This window comes from Crocodylus siamensis, chromosome 12 (assembly GCF_052110815.1).
Source record: "Crocodylus siamensis isolate JL-2025a chromosome 12, ASM5211081v1, whole genome shotgun sequence".
NCBI classification, from domain to species: domain Eukaryota; kingdom Metazoa; phylum Chordata; order Crocodylia; family Crocodylidae; genus Crocodylus; species Crocodylus siamensis.
Window position 1 is genome coordinate 24620890 of NC_143406.1, and position 15960 is coordinate 24636849.

The window sequence follows — 15960 nt, forward strand, 5'->3', positions numbered from 1 at the left end:
ACATTTGTGCCACAGGCAGCTTGTGTGCACATGGCATGCAGCAGACCATGGAGGGGACAGGCAGACTGCCACATAGGGGAGGGAGCAGAAAGCAGAGCGGCAGATGGAGTAGGGAACACAAGGCAGAAAGCAGACCCGGCAGGGAAGGGGATCCCTGTGGCATTCAGGGAAGGTGCAGGGCTGATTTTGGCACTCAAAAAGGTTGGCCGCCACTGAGCCAGACAAGTTGTGGTCACCTCCAGTGACCAGGTCACAACTGCGGTGACCCTCTGCGGTCCTGCATTCGAGGAAGTGAAATAACCTGGCGTCTGCTCTTCCCAGCACCATTTCAAGGTATCAAGGCCCAGACCCAAAAGGACAGGTGTGGAAACCCATTGGTCTCCGGGACCACTTGAAGCTGGGCCTGTGAATTACGCTCAGCGCAGCGTGGTGGCTCTATGCGTCAGGGAGACGAGGCAAAACCACGTTTCCCGGCCCAGGCGGGTTTCCCCATGCTCTGGATTAAGCCGCGAACTCGCCCCGAGGAGCAGGGCTCAGATTCAGTTCAGGGCTTTAACCAGGGGTCGCACACTGGGCGCGGCAGAACAGAAGCGCCAGGAGCGGCGGGGAGGGAACCGCAGCGCGCTGCCGCCCCTCCGCCACGCCCCAAGCCCGGTGCTCCCACGGACCTGAGCCCTTGTGGCCCCGCCCCTGGCGCGGCGCGGCTCCGCAGCCTGCAGGGCAGAGGGGCGGGGCCAGACTGGTCAGACTCCGCCCCCGCGCACTCCGCGCCTGCGCACTCCAGAGCAGCGCCCTCCCCTCTCCCCCCTTTTTCCCAAGCTCGCGGCCGTGGCCCGAAGCGTCATTTGCATACGCGTTGCGTTATGTGGCAGGTGGCCGCCTCTCGGCTTCTTGGATTGGCCCGCCTCCTCGCGGCTCCGGCACCGCCCTGTCGTGGGCGGGGCCGGCAGAGGTTGCTTCCGGCGGGAGGGGCGGTTGGAGGGGAGGGGTGGTGTCGCTCCCCTCCCCCATCGCGCGGAGCCCGAGAGGAAGCGGCGGGGAAGGATGCGTCCGTGGGGCCGGCGTTGACGGCGTGGGGCGAGGCGAGGGCAACCGCTCGTAGGGCAGGGCAGGGCAGGGCGCTGAGGGGGAAGCGCGGGCCGCCAGCGAGGGGCGCTGAGCCCCGCCGCGCAGTGTAGGCCTCTCCCCAGGTATATGCAGTGCTCTTTCGGGCCTCCCTTTCTCGCACCGCATTGCAGCCCCAGCCCCAGGGGCGCACAAGAGTTTCCCCCGCCCCCCCACACACAATAGAGGGCTCGGACACCAGGCTCCCCCACGACTCGGGCTCCCAACGCTTCCCCACCCCTGTCCCCTGGAGAGGGTGGCGTCTCTGGCCTGCTCTTTTGTCCCCCCTACCCCCCCAGCTCGTCCCCATTCCTCCCAGGGTCTGGGCACCATCTCTGGCCTTCCCCTCTTGCAGCCTTTGCAGGTGGTGCACTGTTAAGACTTGTCAAAGCTGAGGCAGAGCCGATGGGGTCCTTGAGGCTGGGCCTGGGAGGAGGCAGGACAGTTGTTCATAGAGGGGACCGATGGCAGGTTTTCTAGCTGGATGGGTGGGGAAGTCCCAGTAAAGCTGCCTCCGCCCATGATGTGAGCTGGGTGAGACGCCAGACCCAGGAAGGAAATCAGCGGAGACCCCTCCTAAGCCACCATGGTAAGCAACAGCCACACTGGCCTGTAGGCACCAGGGGAGGGTGTGACTGTTTCTCACCTTGTGAGTTGTGGGTGGGTTTGGTGGTGCTGCACAGTTTGCTGCATGTGGTAGTCGATATGGGCCATGTGGAGGATGGTATGTGTCTTTCTGTGGGGATGTACATTTGTCTGCCTGGGATATAACTGATGATTTGCTAGTAGATTGCTCGTTTTGCAAAGGGTGAGTATTAATATAACACACTTTCATTAAGGATGTTCTAGATATACAAAGTTGTGTGTTTAAAAAAAAATGCTTTTGATAACGTAGGGGTTTGTAATGGAAATCTAATGCAACCAAAGTGGTAACCTGTAACAAAGAGTGTTAAAGCAGTGACTGCTTTATACAGGAATGCCCCTCTTGTTACCGATCAGCTGGTGCTAATACATGTCAGTCCATGTCTGTGGAATGATGCTTCTTGAGTGATTGTGCCCTTAGATAAAAAATAATACTAGTTTCTCAAGTTCACCCACCAAAGAATTGGAATATACTGATTCCCAAATAAAAATCACTTCCTAAGCACAGAATATTTGGCTAGAATGTGCAGTGACATCCATGTTGGTGAATTAACATGACCTCCCAGAGGCTGGTTCTAGGAGTCCATCCATGAAGATCTTGTTGTAGGATGACGGCCTACAAAGTTTGCCTCCAGTTGTTTACAAAATTTAAAGCGTAGCTTTTACTTTCAAAAGCAATTCCGTAAAAATGGATTCTTCTTACTCAGCATATTTTCTTGTGTGTATGCAGAATCATGCACTTCCTCTAGTGACAACAGTGAATTTTCCCCATTCTTTGTACCAGTTAGCTCTAGAGTGTCAATAGAGCTCCTGAAGAATGATTGGATCCTGTTCTTTCTGAACATCATGACATTAACTAGTCTTCAATTAGTCTCTCTAGTCTTTGAGATTTGTTGTTGTTGTTGTTACATATATATAATTCAATACTGCTGCAAAGAGGTGATTTAATGTGGTCTATAGAACCTTTGTCCCTGGTGACAATGGACAAAAAGATGATAATCCAGATGGATTCTCAGTCCTCAATAGATTTGCAGGGCTTGCTGGGAAAAATAATGTATTCAAGTTTTAACATGACATCTGTCATTGTGATATTGGAATGTATTCCAAGAGTACATTAAATAGCATGACTATCAGCTCATGGGGTATAGGTTGTAGCCGTGTTGGTCTAATGACCTAGGCAGACAAGGTTCTTTAGGTAAATCTGATAACTTTTATTAGACCAACTTAAATAGCTGGATAAATTCTCCTTGGCAAGCTTTTGGGTATAAATACCCTTTGTCAGGCTGATGATTCCTTCTTCCTTCCTGTCCTTGAGGAAAAGTTACGTGTGGATTTTTTAAATACATGGCAAGGAAAAATTTCAGGTAGCCAGCTTAGATCAGCTCAGGACAGAAAGGAGGTTGTTAGTGTAACAGGGTTTGTTGAATCATCATAGTATTGTATTCTGTAATTTATGGGGGCTGATTTGCTCCATGCCCATGTGGATTGAATTCTGTAGATGAGTTGGGAAGTGGCCTTGCTAATATGTATCCTTTCTACTCATCCACAACCAGGGTGGAATGTAGTCTTCTAGTTGGCAATAAATAGATAGTAGTACCTTACATAGTTTGGTTAGAGCTTAGCATAAGTGAGGAAACCAGGAGCCCTTCTAAACTGCATATTGATTAGGCTAGTTGTGAGGGTGCATTTTCAGCCAACCACGCAATTCCAGGGCTGCACGCATCTGAGTTTTTTCCCGCCAGACACCACAATTTCAACTTTGATTGAGTTTAACTTCACTCAGCTAAACTCCACGCATGACCTGAACCTCAGCCAAACACAGGGTTAGCTGTATGACAATAACAAAATTATAGGGGTAGCACTTTCATATGCCTTGGACAGTGTAGCAGGGCACCAGGGTGCCTGCTACTAGCAGGAGAAATAGGGCTGCTGAAGCGCCCTGGAAACACAGATGGGGGTTGCTAGGGCAACCAGGCAGGTCATGTGGCCAGGAGGGGGCAGGGCTGGGCCCTTATAAACAGAGAGGACAAAGCCTAGCTAGCAGTTCCCTTCTGGCAGGAGCAGGAGTTCTGTGGCTGAGCTGAGCGGCCAGAGTTGGTGGTCGCAGCCGTAGCTTGCTGACCGGCCGCAATGATGCGAGGGAGGAGTGAACCCTGAAGAGAGGTAGGGTTGGGAGCCCTAGAGGGGACTCGGAGTTTGCATTACAAGCGGGTAGGCTCTTTGTTGGTTTTGTTACAGCTGTTTGGGCTTGGCTTGTGTTACAGTTACACCGGAGGACCGGGTGAGGCTGTAGGGGTGTGAGGAGGCCTCACGGGAGCTCCCCAATAATTTGGGGGGCCCCGCATGCCTAGTAGTGGCACACTGAGCGGTTCCAGCGGGGCACTGCTGTTTGCGCCGGAGAGGCGCGGTGTACAGGGTTTGGACCCCAGCCCACGAGGGCGGCAGTTTGCCCAGTGGGGCAAACGACCCAAGAAAGGGTCAAGGGGCCAGGCACAGCTACGGCCACCTGAGCCCCAAGCACGGGAAACGCGCGGCGCGAGGGGCGCGGTATAGGCCCCAGAGTGGGCGAAGCGCGAGGGGCGCGGTATAGGCCCCAGAGTGGGCGAAGCGCGAGGGGCGCGGTATAGGCCCCAGAGTGGGCGAAGCGCGAGGGGCGCGGTATAGGCCCCAGAGTGGGCGAAGCGCGAGGGGCGCGGTATAGGCCCCAGAGTGGGCGAAGCGCGAGGGGCGCGGTATAGGCCCCAGAGCGGGCGAAGACCCGGAGAGGGGCGGCAGGCGCTAGAGGCGCGGCAGAGACCCGGAGAGGGGCGAGAAAGCCCAGAGGTGGGCGAAAGGCCCTGAGGAGGCGAGGCATGGAAAGAGTACCTGGGCGAGGCAAGCCCAGGGGCGCCAGGCTAGGGGCGCTGGTGGGGAGACAGGCCCAGAGGCACCAGACAGGGCATAGGGACACAAGGACCGGATATCGTCCACAAACAACTGCGAGGCTTAGGCGTGCTAAAGGGGAGGTTTGGAGGCACGCATTGGCCCATAAGGCTGGGGTGAGAGTACCCCACTTTGGAACGGAGGTGATACCAGCAAGGTGTCATAGGTGTAAGTAGGCAGCCTCCCATTCTGAACCTCAACATCAAAGATGTGGCGGGCGAGTAGGGGGTGCCAGATCACCCTAATTGGCATGGCAAGGGGGCGCTAGCGAGCTCACGGCCCCCACCCCGTGACAGACAGTATTTCTCAACCAGGGTGATGCATCGCTCTGGGGTGTCTTGATCTCCTTTCAAGGGTGCCACAGGATGTCATGCTATGTCATGCACGTGAAAACAGTTTAACATGCAACACATGCAGTTTATGGCACTGGAAAGAGGTTTGTGGTGCCACAACGTGCCTGTATATCTGGATCCAGCATCTGTGTTTCCAGGAGGACTTATTCTGTTGCACGATTGGTCATAACTGGAAAAAACTTTTTCTTTACAGTCTCCCTTCCAAAAACAAGGTGTTTTATTTGGGGGGGGGGGGTTATATATGAGCAGATGCATGGGCGCAAAGATATTCTCCATTAAATTAGTAGCTAAATTAATCTAGAACAAAAAGTGACATTTCCTACTGTGGGTCCTTAACCTGATAGAATCACTGTTTCAGAAAGCCAAAGACGTATAGCTATATTTGAAAAGTTGTTTGACTTATGAATATTAGCAAACAGTCGAGAGAAATACTTGGGCTTTGTGCTCCTGGATATAAATTGATCACCCCAGATGCCAGGAATTTCCCCTTCCACATAGGTGTTATATGTAGTACAGATGTAGTACAACTTTTGTCTTCCTCCTTCTGAAGCCTCAAATGTTTGCTTTTGTTAGTAGCCAGAATACTGGCTGTAAGAGTCAAGGCACATCATACAATGGTAAATCCTATTTATAACAATAGACTCATTTCTTTCTTTGAATAACTTGAATAAAACTCCTGATTACAAGAAAAATCTTAATGGCTTCTGTGGTGACCCTTCAATTACTTGTGTGTCATCTCCCTCCTTCAGAAGATGTACTTGGGAGGAGCATGGGCAAGAGGATCTCTACAGTATGATAGAAATACAAATCGTATGATTCGACTTGTGAGAGCAAGCATTACTTAACTGGGTTTGAAACCAAAGAGGTTAAGCAACCGGGCCAGCAGTGGTCATTCTAGATCAGGTTTGGGAACACAAGTTTTTTTTTAAAAATTGGGAAGAATAATACTAGGTTTTAGTGCAAGTTTCTTTGTGTTGTTGCCTCTGAAGGATACTAAGGGAAACCATGCTCTTATGCAGTCTGTTCAGAAATGTCTTATCCAATCTCATGAAACAGACTTGGATGCAACCTACCTCAATTTTGTTTTTGTCTCTAATAATTAATAGTATCAATTTTAAAATTATTCTGCTGTTTCATAGTTAACTAAAGGCAGGAAATAGCCACACTGTCCTGTTTTGAGCTGCAAGCGATGTTCGAGCTTTCAATAGAGCTAGTTCTAAGGAAAAACAAGGTCAGCTCTTTCAGTCATAAGCATGCGTTTCTTTTTGTGAATTTGTCACATGATAAATAGCTAATATAAATCATACAACTAGTAAATAAGTCTTATCCTGTATCCATATCCCATGTTCTCCTCCCTGTATCTGAAGGGGCATGATGAAAATTGATAGAATTTTGATGTCTTTCAGAGATAGATACCATTCACCATATAAAATAAGTTAATTTGCCAGGGTCTAGAAAAATCTCTTAAGCACAGGGAAGCTCTCTTTCTTCCTACATGTTTAGATGGCAGTATCAAGCATTCTTCTTCTAGCACAGGCCTCAAAATATAGTGTAACATGTTAATGATACTTCAGTATCCTTCACTGATCTTGGGCAGAAGCTTTATATCTGTTTGGTTCAACCTATATAGGTTCAGTTCTTGAATGTTGAAAATGTTTCAGATCCTCTGCCATTCACACACAACTCTTTGATGCTGCCAGTTGATTGTGATAGTCTTTCCAGTTATGCTGGCACAGGGGCTGGCAAATATTTTGGGTGGAGGTCCACTTACTGAGTTTGGCAAGTCATTAAGCCCTGTACCTTGACAGGTGCCCTGCCCCTGGTTGCCATCTTGGGACCAGAAGTCCCGTCCCCAACCTCTGAGATTTGCCACCCATAAGTACTCCTTTCAGCAAGGGGGTTTGCCATCTTGGAACCAGAAAAACACCAAATTATATTCTAAAAATCAAACGTACTACAACATTCATTAATTTCATTTAAAAAAAAATGTTGTCCTGATTTACATGTCTTTGTGCTGTGTACATAGAGGTGATAGTATAGTACCTTAAAATGACTCTTGTATATTGTGGGAGTGTTGGTATAGGTATTTGGGGTGTGGGTGTCTGTGTAGGATTTGTGGGAGGTGGATAGGGATGTGGGTGTGTGGATTTTGTAGGGGGCTGTGAGTGTGCGGAGAGCCAGCTGGGGAGGCTTGTGGCTTTTATGGAGAGGGGAGGATTTGCCCACAGCCCACCCCCCACAGCAGGCAGAGCCCCCACCAAGTGTGCCTACAAGCCCAGGCTCCACATTCTTGCTGTTCCTGGTTCCAGGGCACCAGTGCAGGCCCTGTGTTCCTGCTTGCTGCCCCTTTCCCCCTGTTTGCCACCACTGCCCTTCTACCACTTCTACATCTGCCAGTGCCACAGCATCTGCACTGGACAGCTCACAAGCAGCAGTGAAGGAGCCACACTGCAGGCTAGCCTGGTGCGGGCTCCCGGGGGCTGCAGCAAAACCTGCCCAGCGACAGTAAGGGAGAGGGGCCACTTCCCCCCAGACTGAGCAGCAGTTTCCACCCAGCTGCTCCTGCTCAGCCCAGGTGGGTGAGCCCAGTACCAACGCGGGGCCCAGGCTCAGCAGTGGCAGCACGGGACAAACGAGGGCAGGCAGGAAAGCAGCAGTGGGGGTAGGGGAGGTGGAAGCGAGCAGCGTGTGGGAGTCCAGAGCCCACACTGGAGTCCTAGGGCCAGTGCCAGCAGGAGCGCAAGCTGGCAGGGGTGTATGGAGCCAGGCTGGGCTGCACCAGCAGGGAGAGGAGGTAGCTGGTCCAATTCTATAGATCCTCTCTCCCCCTCCCACTGCCACACTCACTGGTTCAGGTGCTCAGAGCCCACATGGGGTTGCCTGTGCCTGCTCTGTACTGCCACTGCTGCATTGCAGGGCAGCCCAGAGGCAATGGAGATGCAGGAAAGCCCCACATGGGCTCCAGGAGGCTGCATCAGGAAGCACTGGCCACAGCGGGGAGGAAGGGGAGCGCTTTTTGCCCATGCTGAACATCGGTTTGTTCCCTGCCATTACTGCTCAGCCTAGACGGGCGAGTATGGCATCGGGGCTGTGCACGCTGGTCCACACCTGTACCGGGGGGGTGGAGACTGGGAGCGAGCGGGAGCACAGGAGTCAGTGATAGCTGGACAGGCACACAGGGTTTGCATCAGTGTCCTGGAGCCAGTGCCAGTGGGGCCAAGGGTGGGGCAGCAGGAGTGCGGGGTCCCAGCTGGCAGGGGCTCTATGGAACTGGACCTGCTACCCCCTCTCCCTGCTGGTGCAGCCCAGCTTGGCTCCACACACCCCTGCCAGCCTGCACTCCTGCCAGCACTGGCCCTGGGACTCCAGCATAGGCCCTGCACTCCCACACTGCTTGCTTCCACCTCCCCTACCCCCACTGCCGCTTTCCTGCCTGCCCTCCAGCCGCTCTGTACCACGTGGCTCCTGGCTGCATGGCCAGAGCGCAGGACTCAGCCCCAAGGACCAGGGTAATCACCTACTTACCTGAATTTCCTGCTCCACTGTAAGCAGGCATAGACAGCCTCGTGGTCCCTGGCCAAAAGCCCCTGCTGGGAATGCGCTTCTGGCTGGGGTGTTGGTCCGGGCAGGCCTTGCTGTTCAGGTTCCTGCCGTGGCTTCCCTTGGGTGCTACTGCCCCTGGCTCTTGTCGTCTTTGACAGGCAACCTAGGTAGATAAAAAAAAATTGAGAAAATAAATATTTAGGGGCCCCACGGACTGGATAGAATGGCTTGGCGGGCCAAATCCAACCCTTGGGCCATGTTTTTGCTTACTCCTGTGCTAGCAGAATTAATTTGTCACTAAAACAACAGTTAAAGATCAGCTACATCAAAAGTGACTTGTATTCAACATTACACAACAGCCAGCTGAACTGAGACTAAAACCAGAATTAGATAATTTTTGACCCTGGATAATATAGCTTTAGCTCCCACAGAAGATTAGATTTGGCACAAGCTCTAAGTATACTTCTCTTAGTAAATATGCAAATGTTTTTGTAGGATTTATATATCTATCACTGTAGCACTTCACTGTGTTTCAGTATATTCTACTTGATTGGCTAAATGGTCTGGGCTAGTTACTATCCCAGAAAGTACTTAAGTCCCCTTCTTGGACCTCTATCTGTTTGTGTACAAGTGCAGAGCTGAAAGCAACTTTATGGTATAACTAGTGTTCCGTATTTTCATTTTTTTTTTTACTGAATTTCACCACTAAATTACCTGATTTTTTTTTTTTTTTTTTAAATTGAAGTTATTCGGGCTTTACTAACTTACATCCATTTTTCACATGCCCCCCATACCGCTGCCTCTAGGGCCCTCAGGTGGTGTGGGCTGGGGTCAGGGCTAGTGCAGGGAGGCAGCTGGGGCCAAGCTGCGGGATGGTGGGTTCCCCTCCCTGCAGACTTCTCTGCCCGGGGGGGCGTATGCATGCTCAGCTGCCGCGCCCCCTCCCCCCCCCCCTTTATTATTTTCTCTGATTTAAACCAATTTTCTTTCTTTTCTTCCTTTTATGCCAGTTTCAACCCGGTTTTTGTTTGGAAGATAAACCCTGAAAAATTCCCGGAACTTTGTAAAAATAAAAACTGAAAATGCGAAACACTAGGTATAACAGGGCGCTGACAGAAGTTACATTTTTATTGCATAATCGCCTCCCTGAACTCTACAGCCATGCCCTGGTAGAAGTGTACGTGCAGAATGCTTTAAAAGTGCCTGATTGCACAACATTAAATGAAGTTTCAGATAAAGGCCCTCCAAAGTGGAACACCTTCATTACATTCTGCCAGTCCCTGCTGGGAGCAGAGCAGGGCTGGGCTGATACAGCTAAGCCCTGACCCTGGGGCTGTCTTTGGGATGGGAGAGGAGGGAGCTAGCGCTGGGGTTTTCCCAGCCTGCACTGGAAGGTGGGGCAGGACACACTACACATTGGCTGGACAAACCCCAGCCTGAGCTCCCTCCCTTCTCTTCTCCCCCTTCTCATTCTGAAGACAGCACTGGAGCTGGGAGGGGAGAGTGACTGCAGACACGCAGCCGCTCCAAACTGGAGCAGGGTCCCTCAACCCCCTAGACCCAACAGTGAATGTGCTTTGGGTATAGGGGATTGCTGTAACTCGTGGCACTTCCTGTAAAGCACCCTGAATTACAGCAGGGAGCTGCACATCTGTTGGTACCCACACTGTCTTCTGTCCAAGAAGCAGTATAATTGAAATAAATGTTTTGAGAACAATACGGGGAAGGGGGTTTCCCTTAGGAAGGTTAATTTTTTCTTGCATCACCTCTTCCTTGAAAGACCGGCCTCTTCAGTCAAAGAGGGTGGGAAGCAGACTGTTCACAAATTCATTGGTGGAGACCTAGTTGGCCTGCCAGGCCATTCTATCTGGCCTGCGGGAGCCCCCCAAAATTAAGAAAATTAATATTTATCTGCCCCTGCCTGCCTGTCATGTGGCCCTCAATGGCTTGCCAAAACTCAGTAAGCGGCCCTCTGCCCAAAATAATTGCCCACCCCTGCTTTAGAGGGACAGGTGGTGCACCTTCCTCTGAGGAGAGAACTGGGTTCTAAACAAGGGGTCAACAACCTATGGCCTGCAGAGCCATTTGGTCCAGCTAGTACACATGAGACTTCTGTGGCATTTGCCAGAGGGGAGTCTCAGCTAGTGGCACTTTTCCTTCCCACTGCAGGGAAGATTGCTGGCAGTGCCAGGGTCCTAGTAACCATCCATCCACCATTGACCCAAACTGGGTCAGTCTGGTCCATGGCCCTAAAAGGCTGCCTACTGCAGCACTTTACAGTAACTAGGCCCCATCCAGTTAAGGAAGGTATACAATGCAAGTAGCAACTCTGTGCAGATTAACAAAAAAAGCCTGTTCATGCCTGTTTTATGTAGGCAAATATACCAGAGCTTGCAAAAATGGAATTAGAATAGTATTTGCATGTGGCGTTATGGATCTTTTTTTCCTAAGCTTTTTAAAACCGGATCAGTTCTTTTAGTAGTGGGAACTTAGAATCAGTCAAACTATTTTTGCAATGATAAAAAAGGGAAATGATAGCATTTAAGTGAAAAGCTTCCTGTGAAGAAATTGACTGGCTTAAGTCTGTCTCTCTTGACAACTGCCGAGGAAACAGATTGTTTCACTGTTGAGGTAGCATACAACTCTTACATAAGCAAAAGGGTTTGACTTTCTTACATTATTTCCTTAACTTTAGATGGTTTAAGACACTTTGACAAAAAAGATCTTTTGTAAAATCTTTCTGAAACTGCGGCCTAGTAGGTTGTGCAAGTAAAGACCTAAGAAGTTTACAGTTCTGGTGCAGTCCAAAATTTGGCTTCCTTTTTTCTTCTAACAAGTCATTTAACTTTTTCTCCCTCCATGGAATATCATCCTTGTTCTAACAGATTAGGAAGTGAAGATTGAGGTTTAATGGTTGTAAAGTTTTCTATAGGCAAGTGGAATTTGTAGAACTCTTATAATGCCAATTCAGTGCTGCAATAAGGTTTACTTGTAGTTGTGTCCCAGAATGCATCATTCTATGATGTTAGTAGAGCTGGCTAGCCTGGCTGTTTGCTATAAAACAGGCTTTGTCAAAATTCAACCCCGTAATAGGATAAGGCGCATAAATTTACTGGCTTACAAGTAAATTTTGGCAACATTTAAGGAAAAAGAGGATCAAAATTGATCTTACAGTAGAAAATAAGTTTCAGCCGTAACTACTGAGAAATTAGCATCTCTGATAAAGCCCAGGTTTCCAAAATAGGTGGCCATTTCTTCACCACGTATGCCTGTGGCACTGTTTTGCAGAATTTATATAAACATATACTCCATGTCTCTAAGAACCCAAATTAAACTTGTTATTTGTTTTCATCTGCTCCAAAAAGCCATTTTAGTGCAATTAAGTTGCCATTTAAGTTGCCTGTGTGCCAGTAAATTAGTGAACAGTGTTGAAAGTGGGTAAGGACTTTTCAAGATCGGGGTCCTTAGCTGATAGAGAACTTGGTTTATGTAGCTGGAAAACTTTGAGAGGCATCAAACTACTGTAGATAGAATCAATTTCAGTTCGCATGGAAGTTAAGGTTTGGTACACAGAGAAGGTGACATGGGCAAAAATTTGGGGGAAAATACTCTAAACTGAGAGTACATAATAAGGTGCTTAATGATCAAAGCCAATATGCTTTATAAACAAAATCCTTCAAGTCTTAATTTTTCATGTTAATTCATGAAAACTTATTTAAGCTTGGCATATTAGGGAGAAAGAAAGGTACACTTATTACATAATTAAAACAAAACATTCCTTATATTGAAAGAAACTTCAATTTTTACCTAAGAGTAATATCAAATTAAATTTCTTAAAGTCTCTGTCCTTGCTCAGCCAATAGATACCTTGTAATATCAGCACTGATCCCTGCAAATTAACCTAAACTTGATTCCTGGCCCTCTTGGGGCACCTGTACACGTTCCAACATGTCCTGAGTAGGACACGTTGGAGCAGATTCAATTAATCAGACTCTAATCAGAACGCTCCAGCATGTTGCAGGGTCTTGTGTATTCAGCATCCCCATGTTTCAAAATGGTGGCAGGGGCTCTTTAACTAAAGCTTATCAAATAATACATGAGAGTGCTGCCGGCATTTTAATTAGAGTGGCTCTTGAGAGCTGCTCTAATTAAAATGCCTCCCATCCCACCCCAGAGTATGTGTAAATATGCCCATGGTCTCTAATATATTTTGGGTGTTAATTCAGCATTGTTCTACTTTAGCAACATTAGTTCAACTGTTTATTATGTCATCCACTGACCTCATCTGCTGAACAAACTGAAATGTCAATTGCAGGTCTTGTGCTAAGGATTTTTTGCTTTATATGTTTTTATTAAACATTCAAGTTGATCAGTCCAACTACTGATATGTTTGGAGTTGGCAGTTGGACTAACGAGGGGGGTGGGGAAAAGAAACTGTCCTACAGGTGATATCATCGAAGAACTAACTTGATCTACTGAGCATTCTTTTATGTTTTTCTGGAACCTTGTAGTCAATGTGAGCAGTTCCTTCTGACAGGAGGCTCTGCCCTGTGAAAATAAATGCAGGGATGCAGATACTCTCCCCTTGGTTAGATAAACATGTTACATATCTTATGAAACTGGAGCCTACTTGTATGGCAGATTTATTTCCAACTATTTTCTCTTTCAGGTGCTGAGAAAGTAGCAGTGTTTTTCTTCCTTTTATTGCTTTATTAAATATGCAGGTTTGAATCCTGTTACCCATCCGTAAGAGACAGTGAGGAAGATTTTTTTTTTTCTTTTTTTCTTCTCTTCCCTGAACCAAGTCTCATTTATAACCAGTCTGAACAGATTCACCACACATCCGCGACTCTTTCCTGGGGTCATAGTAGACTTTTATTTTGGCCTCCGTTTCCAGCAGCTTTCCATGGCATCCAGTTAGTTGTCTTCCGTTTGTTTCTGCCTCTGTTTTATGACTGGGCAGATATAGCCACAAAGGCTGCAGGCATTCATTTTTTGGTAAGTTAATCAGCTATTTCTTTTTTAAGGATATTGGCTTTCGTGGCTTTCAGTTGAAGACCAACTTCTTTTGTGTTCTTTGTAATGGAAAGGACCTGCCTATGTGTGTTTCTGTTTTATATTTTTATTTTTGCCAGGGAACTGTATTCAATATTATAGGTGACTTCTGCCTTTTTAAAGGAAAAAGCTTTCAATGTTTTTGTCTTTAAGTAGTACTTGTTTTTAAGTCTTTCTCAAAATAATAGTTTAAACTGTAAAACAGAGGAAGCTTGTATTCATTGTTTTATGTCTTGTTACTTGTAGACTGAAGGCAATTCAAGACAAAATTCAGAGGAAATGGACTTTAAGTATTGGGCTCTGAGAAGGGACTTTAGATTAGCCTTTCCAGACCTTTAGAGTAGCTTCCTCCATAGTGGAAGTTTCTTTTCTTTTCTTTATTCAGCTTTACCCAAAGGCACTGGTTATGATTGTTGCATGGTTTGGAAAGGACCAGGTCGGGATGACCCTGGTCTAGTTATGTTGGCTCCTTTCATTCCTTCAGTTCCTGCAAGAGGTCAACCGTCTGCTGTTCACTGTAGTATACACATATGGGGTCCCATTTGTAGCTGCAAGATGGGAGGAACAAAGAGGCTTACTTGCATCCTGAAATGTGTGATGCCTTGACACTTCAAGGTGCATTCAAATGATAGCTTTTTTTCCCCACTCCCCATCCTCTGTAGATGAGGTATTTTATTCATAGTTTGCTGTTCCGTAAATTTTTGAAAAAGAGGAAAGGTTATTCATTTTCCTTGGTAGAATTCTTCATGTAAGTTTGAGGCTGTCTTTGGGTTTGGGAATAACCCTCTGGCACCCACATCTAGTTGTTGTATTTGGGTCAGGAGTTAAACAAAACAGTCCTCTGATGCTTTGTTTCCAACACCATTTTTTTTTCCCTCGCTTTTCCTGAACTAGCCACTGTAGAAAAAAATTACGTTCAGTCAGTGCATTTGCTCTACAACAGGGGTTTTCAACCTTTAATACCCCTTTGGACTCAGAGTTTCAGATCCTGTTCCCCATTATATTGTTTTCAAGGGTGGGGGGCAGATTGAGTCTCCCCTGGTGTGGGGGAGAGTGGGGCTGGGTCAGATACTGCACAGCAGGTGCGGGACAGAGCTGTGAGTGGTTCGTCTGGGGTGGGGGTGGTGGCTCCCACTGCTGCATGCACCCCAGGAGGGCATGGGGGCGGTTCTATGCAGGGTAGGGTGGACTGGGCTGCCCCAGTGGTGAGGGAGGCAGTAGGGCTGGGGCAGGGGTTACCCAGCCAGGCCAGGGCACAGGACTGAGCTGCAGGGGAGGGGCTCCTGCTGATGCACCCAACCCTGGGAGGGCATAGAGCAGGGGTGGGCAAAATGCGGCACAGGGGCCATATGCAACCCACCAGGCCATTCTATCTGGCCCATGGGACCCTTAAAAAATTTAGAAAATTACTATTTATCTGCCCCTGGCTGCCTAGCATGCGGCCCTCAATGGCTTGCCAAAACCCAAAATAATTGCCCGCCCCTGGCATAGGGGCATGTGCCCCTGGATCTGTGTGGGGAGGGCAGGCTGCTGCCAAGCTGGCACTGGGCTCTTCCCAGCAGGGGCTGGGCCGGGCTGCACTCAGGGTGGGTGGCAGCAGTGCTGGGCAGGGGGATGGGGGAGCAACAGTGAATTCTGGAGTGGCTGCAGCCCCCCCACCCCACCCCACAGCCCCGCTCCCGCGGTAAGGCGGGGAGTGGGACAGGGGTAGGTTCTATGCAGCTGGGCAGAGCCTGGGACTGAGCTGCTCGCACCCTGAGAGGGCATGGCGAGTATGTGCCCCTGGATCTGTGCACAGGGTGGGTTGAGGTTGGGGCAATGCTGGGCTCTTCCTAGTGGTGGGGTTTGGTGGGGCTGTGCTTGGGGAGGGTGATGGCGGCAGTGCTGGGAGAGGGCTACGGGTGGGCTGCAACCACTGTTGAATTTGCCCTGGCCCCCACAGTCCCTCTCCCAGCACCGCCACAGGCCGGCCCAGCCCCCTGTGGGGAAGAGCCTGGCACAGCCCCAGCCCTCCCCGCAAACAGATCTGAGGGCACGCACCCCACATGCCCTCCCAGGGTACGCGTAGCGGTGGTGCTGGGAGAGTGGGCCAAACAGGGAGAGAGCTTGCAAGCGGCAGAAGCTGCCGCCAGCGGCTATTGGCTGAGGGCAGCGACCCAGCTGCCAAACAGGAAAGCAAGCTGGGGTGGGGGGTTAGAGCGTGGGGAGGCGCTGCAATGTGTCATGTGGGCCTGGCGGTGCCCAGCGCTCCCCTCCCCCAGGTAAGAGGTGAATGCACCCTGTCCCTCCATCAACCGCCTGGGTATACCTCTGAAGAACTTTTTAAGTACCCCTAGGGGTA

At 49.3% G+C, this 15960-nt stretch overlaps 1 protein-coding gene across 2 annotated transcripts in view; it reads left to right on the top strand.

The window, feature by feature from the left end:
* Positions 1 to 939: 939 nt before the first annotated feature.
* Positions 940 to 15960, top strand: part of XPO6 (exportin 6) — a 94208-nt gene continuing 79187 nt past the window's right edge. The window contains exon 1 of one of the 2 annotated variants that reach the window (XM_090023235.1): positions 940 to 1693. In XM_090023235.1, coding sequence (XP_089879361.1) covers positions 1691 to 1693 — 3 coding nt within the window. In that variant the 5' untranslated portion in view covers positions 940 to 1690. The remainder of the gene's footprint in view (positions 1694 to 15960) is intronic. The other variant, XM_090023234.1, reaches the window with a different exon arrangement.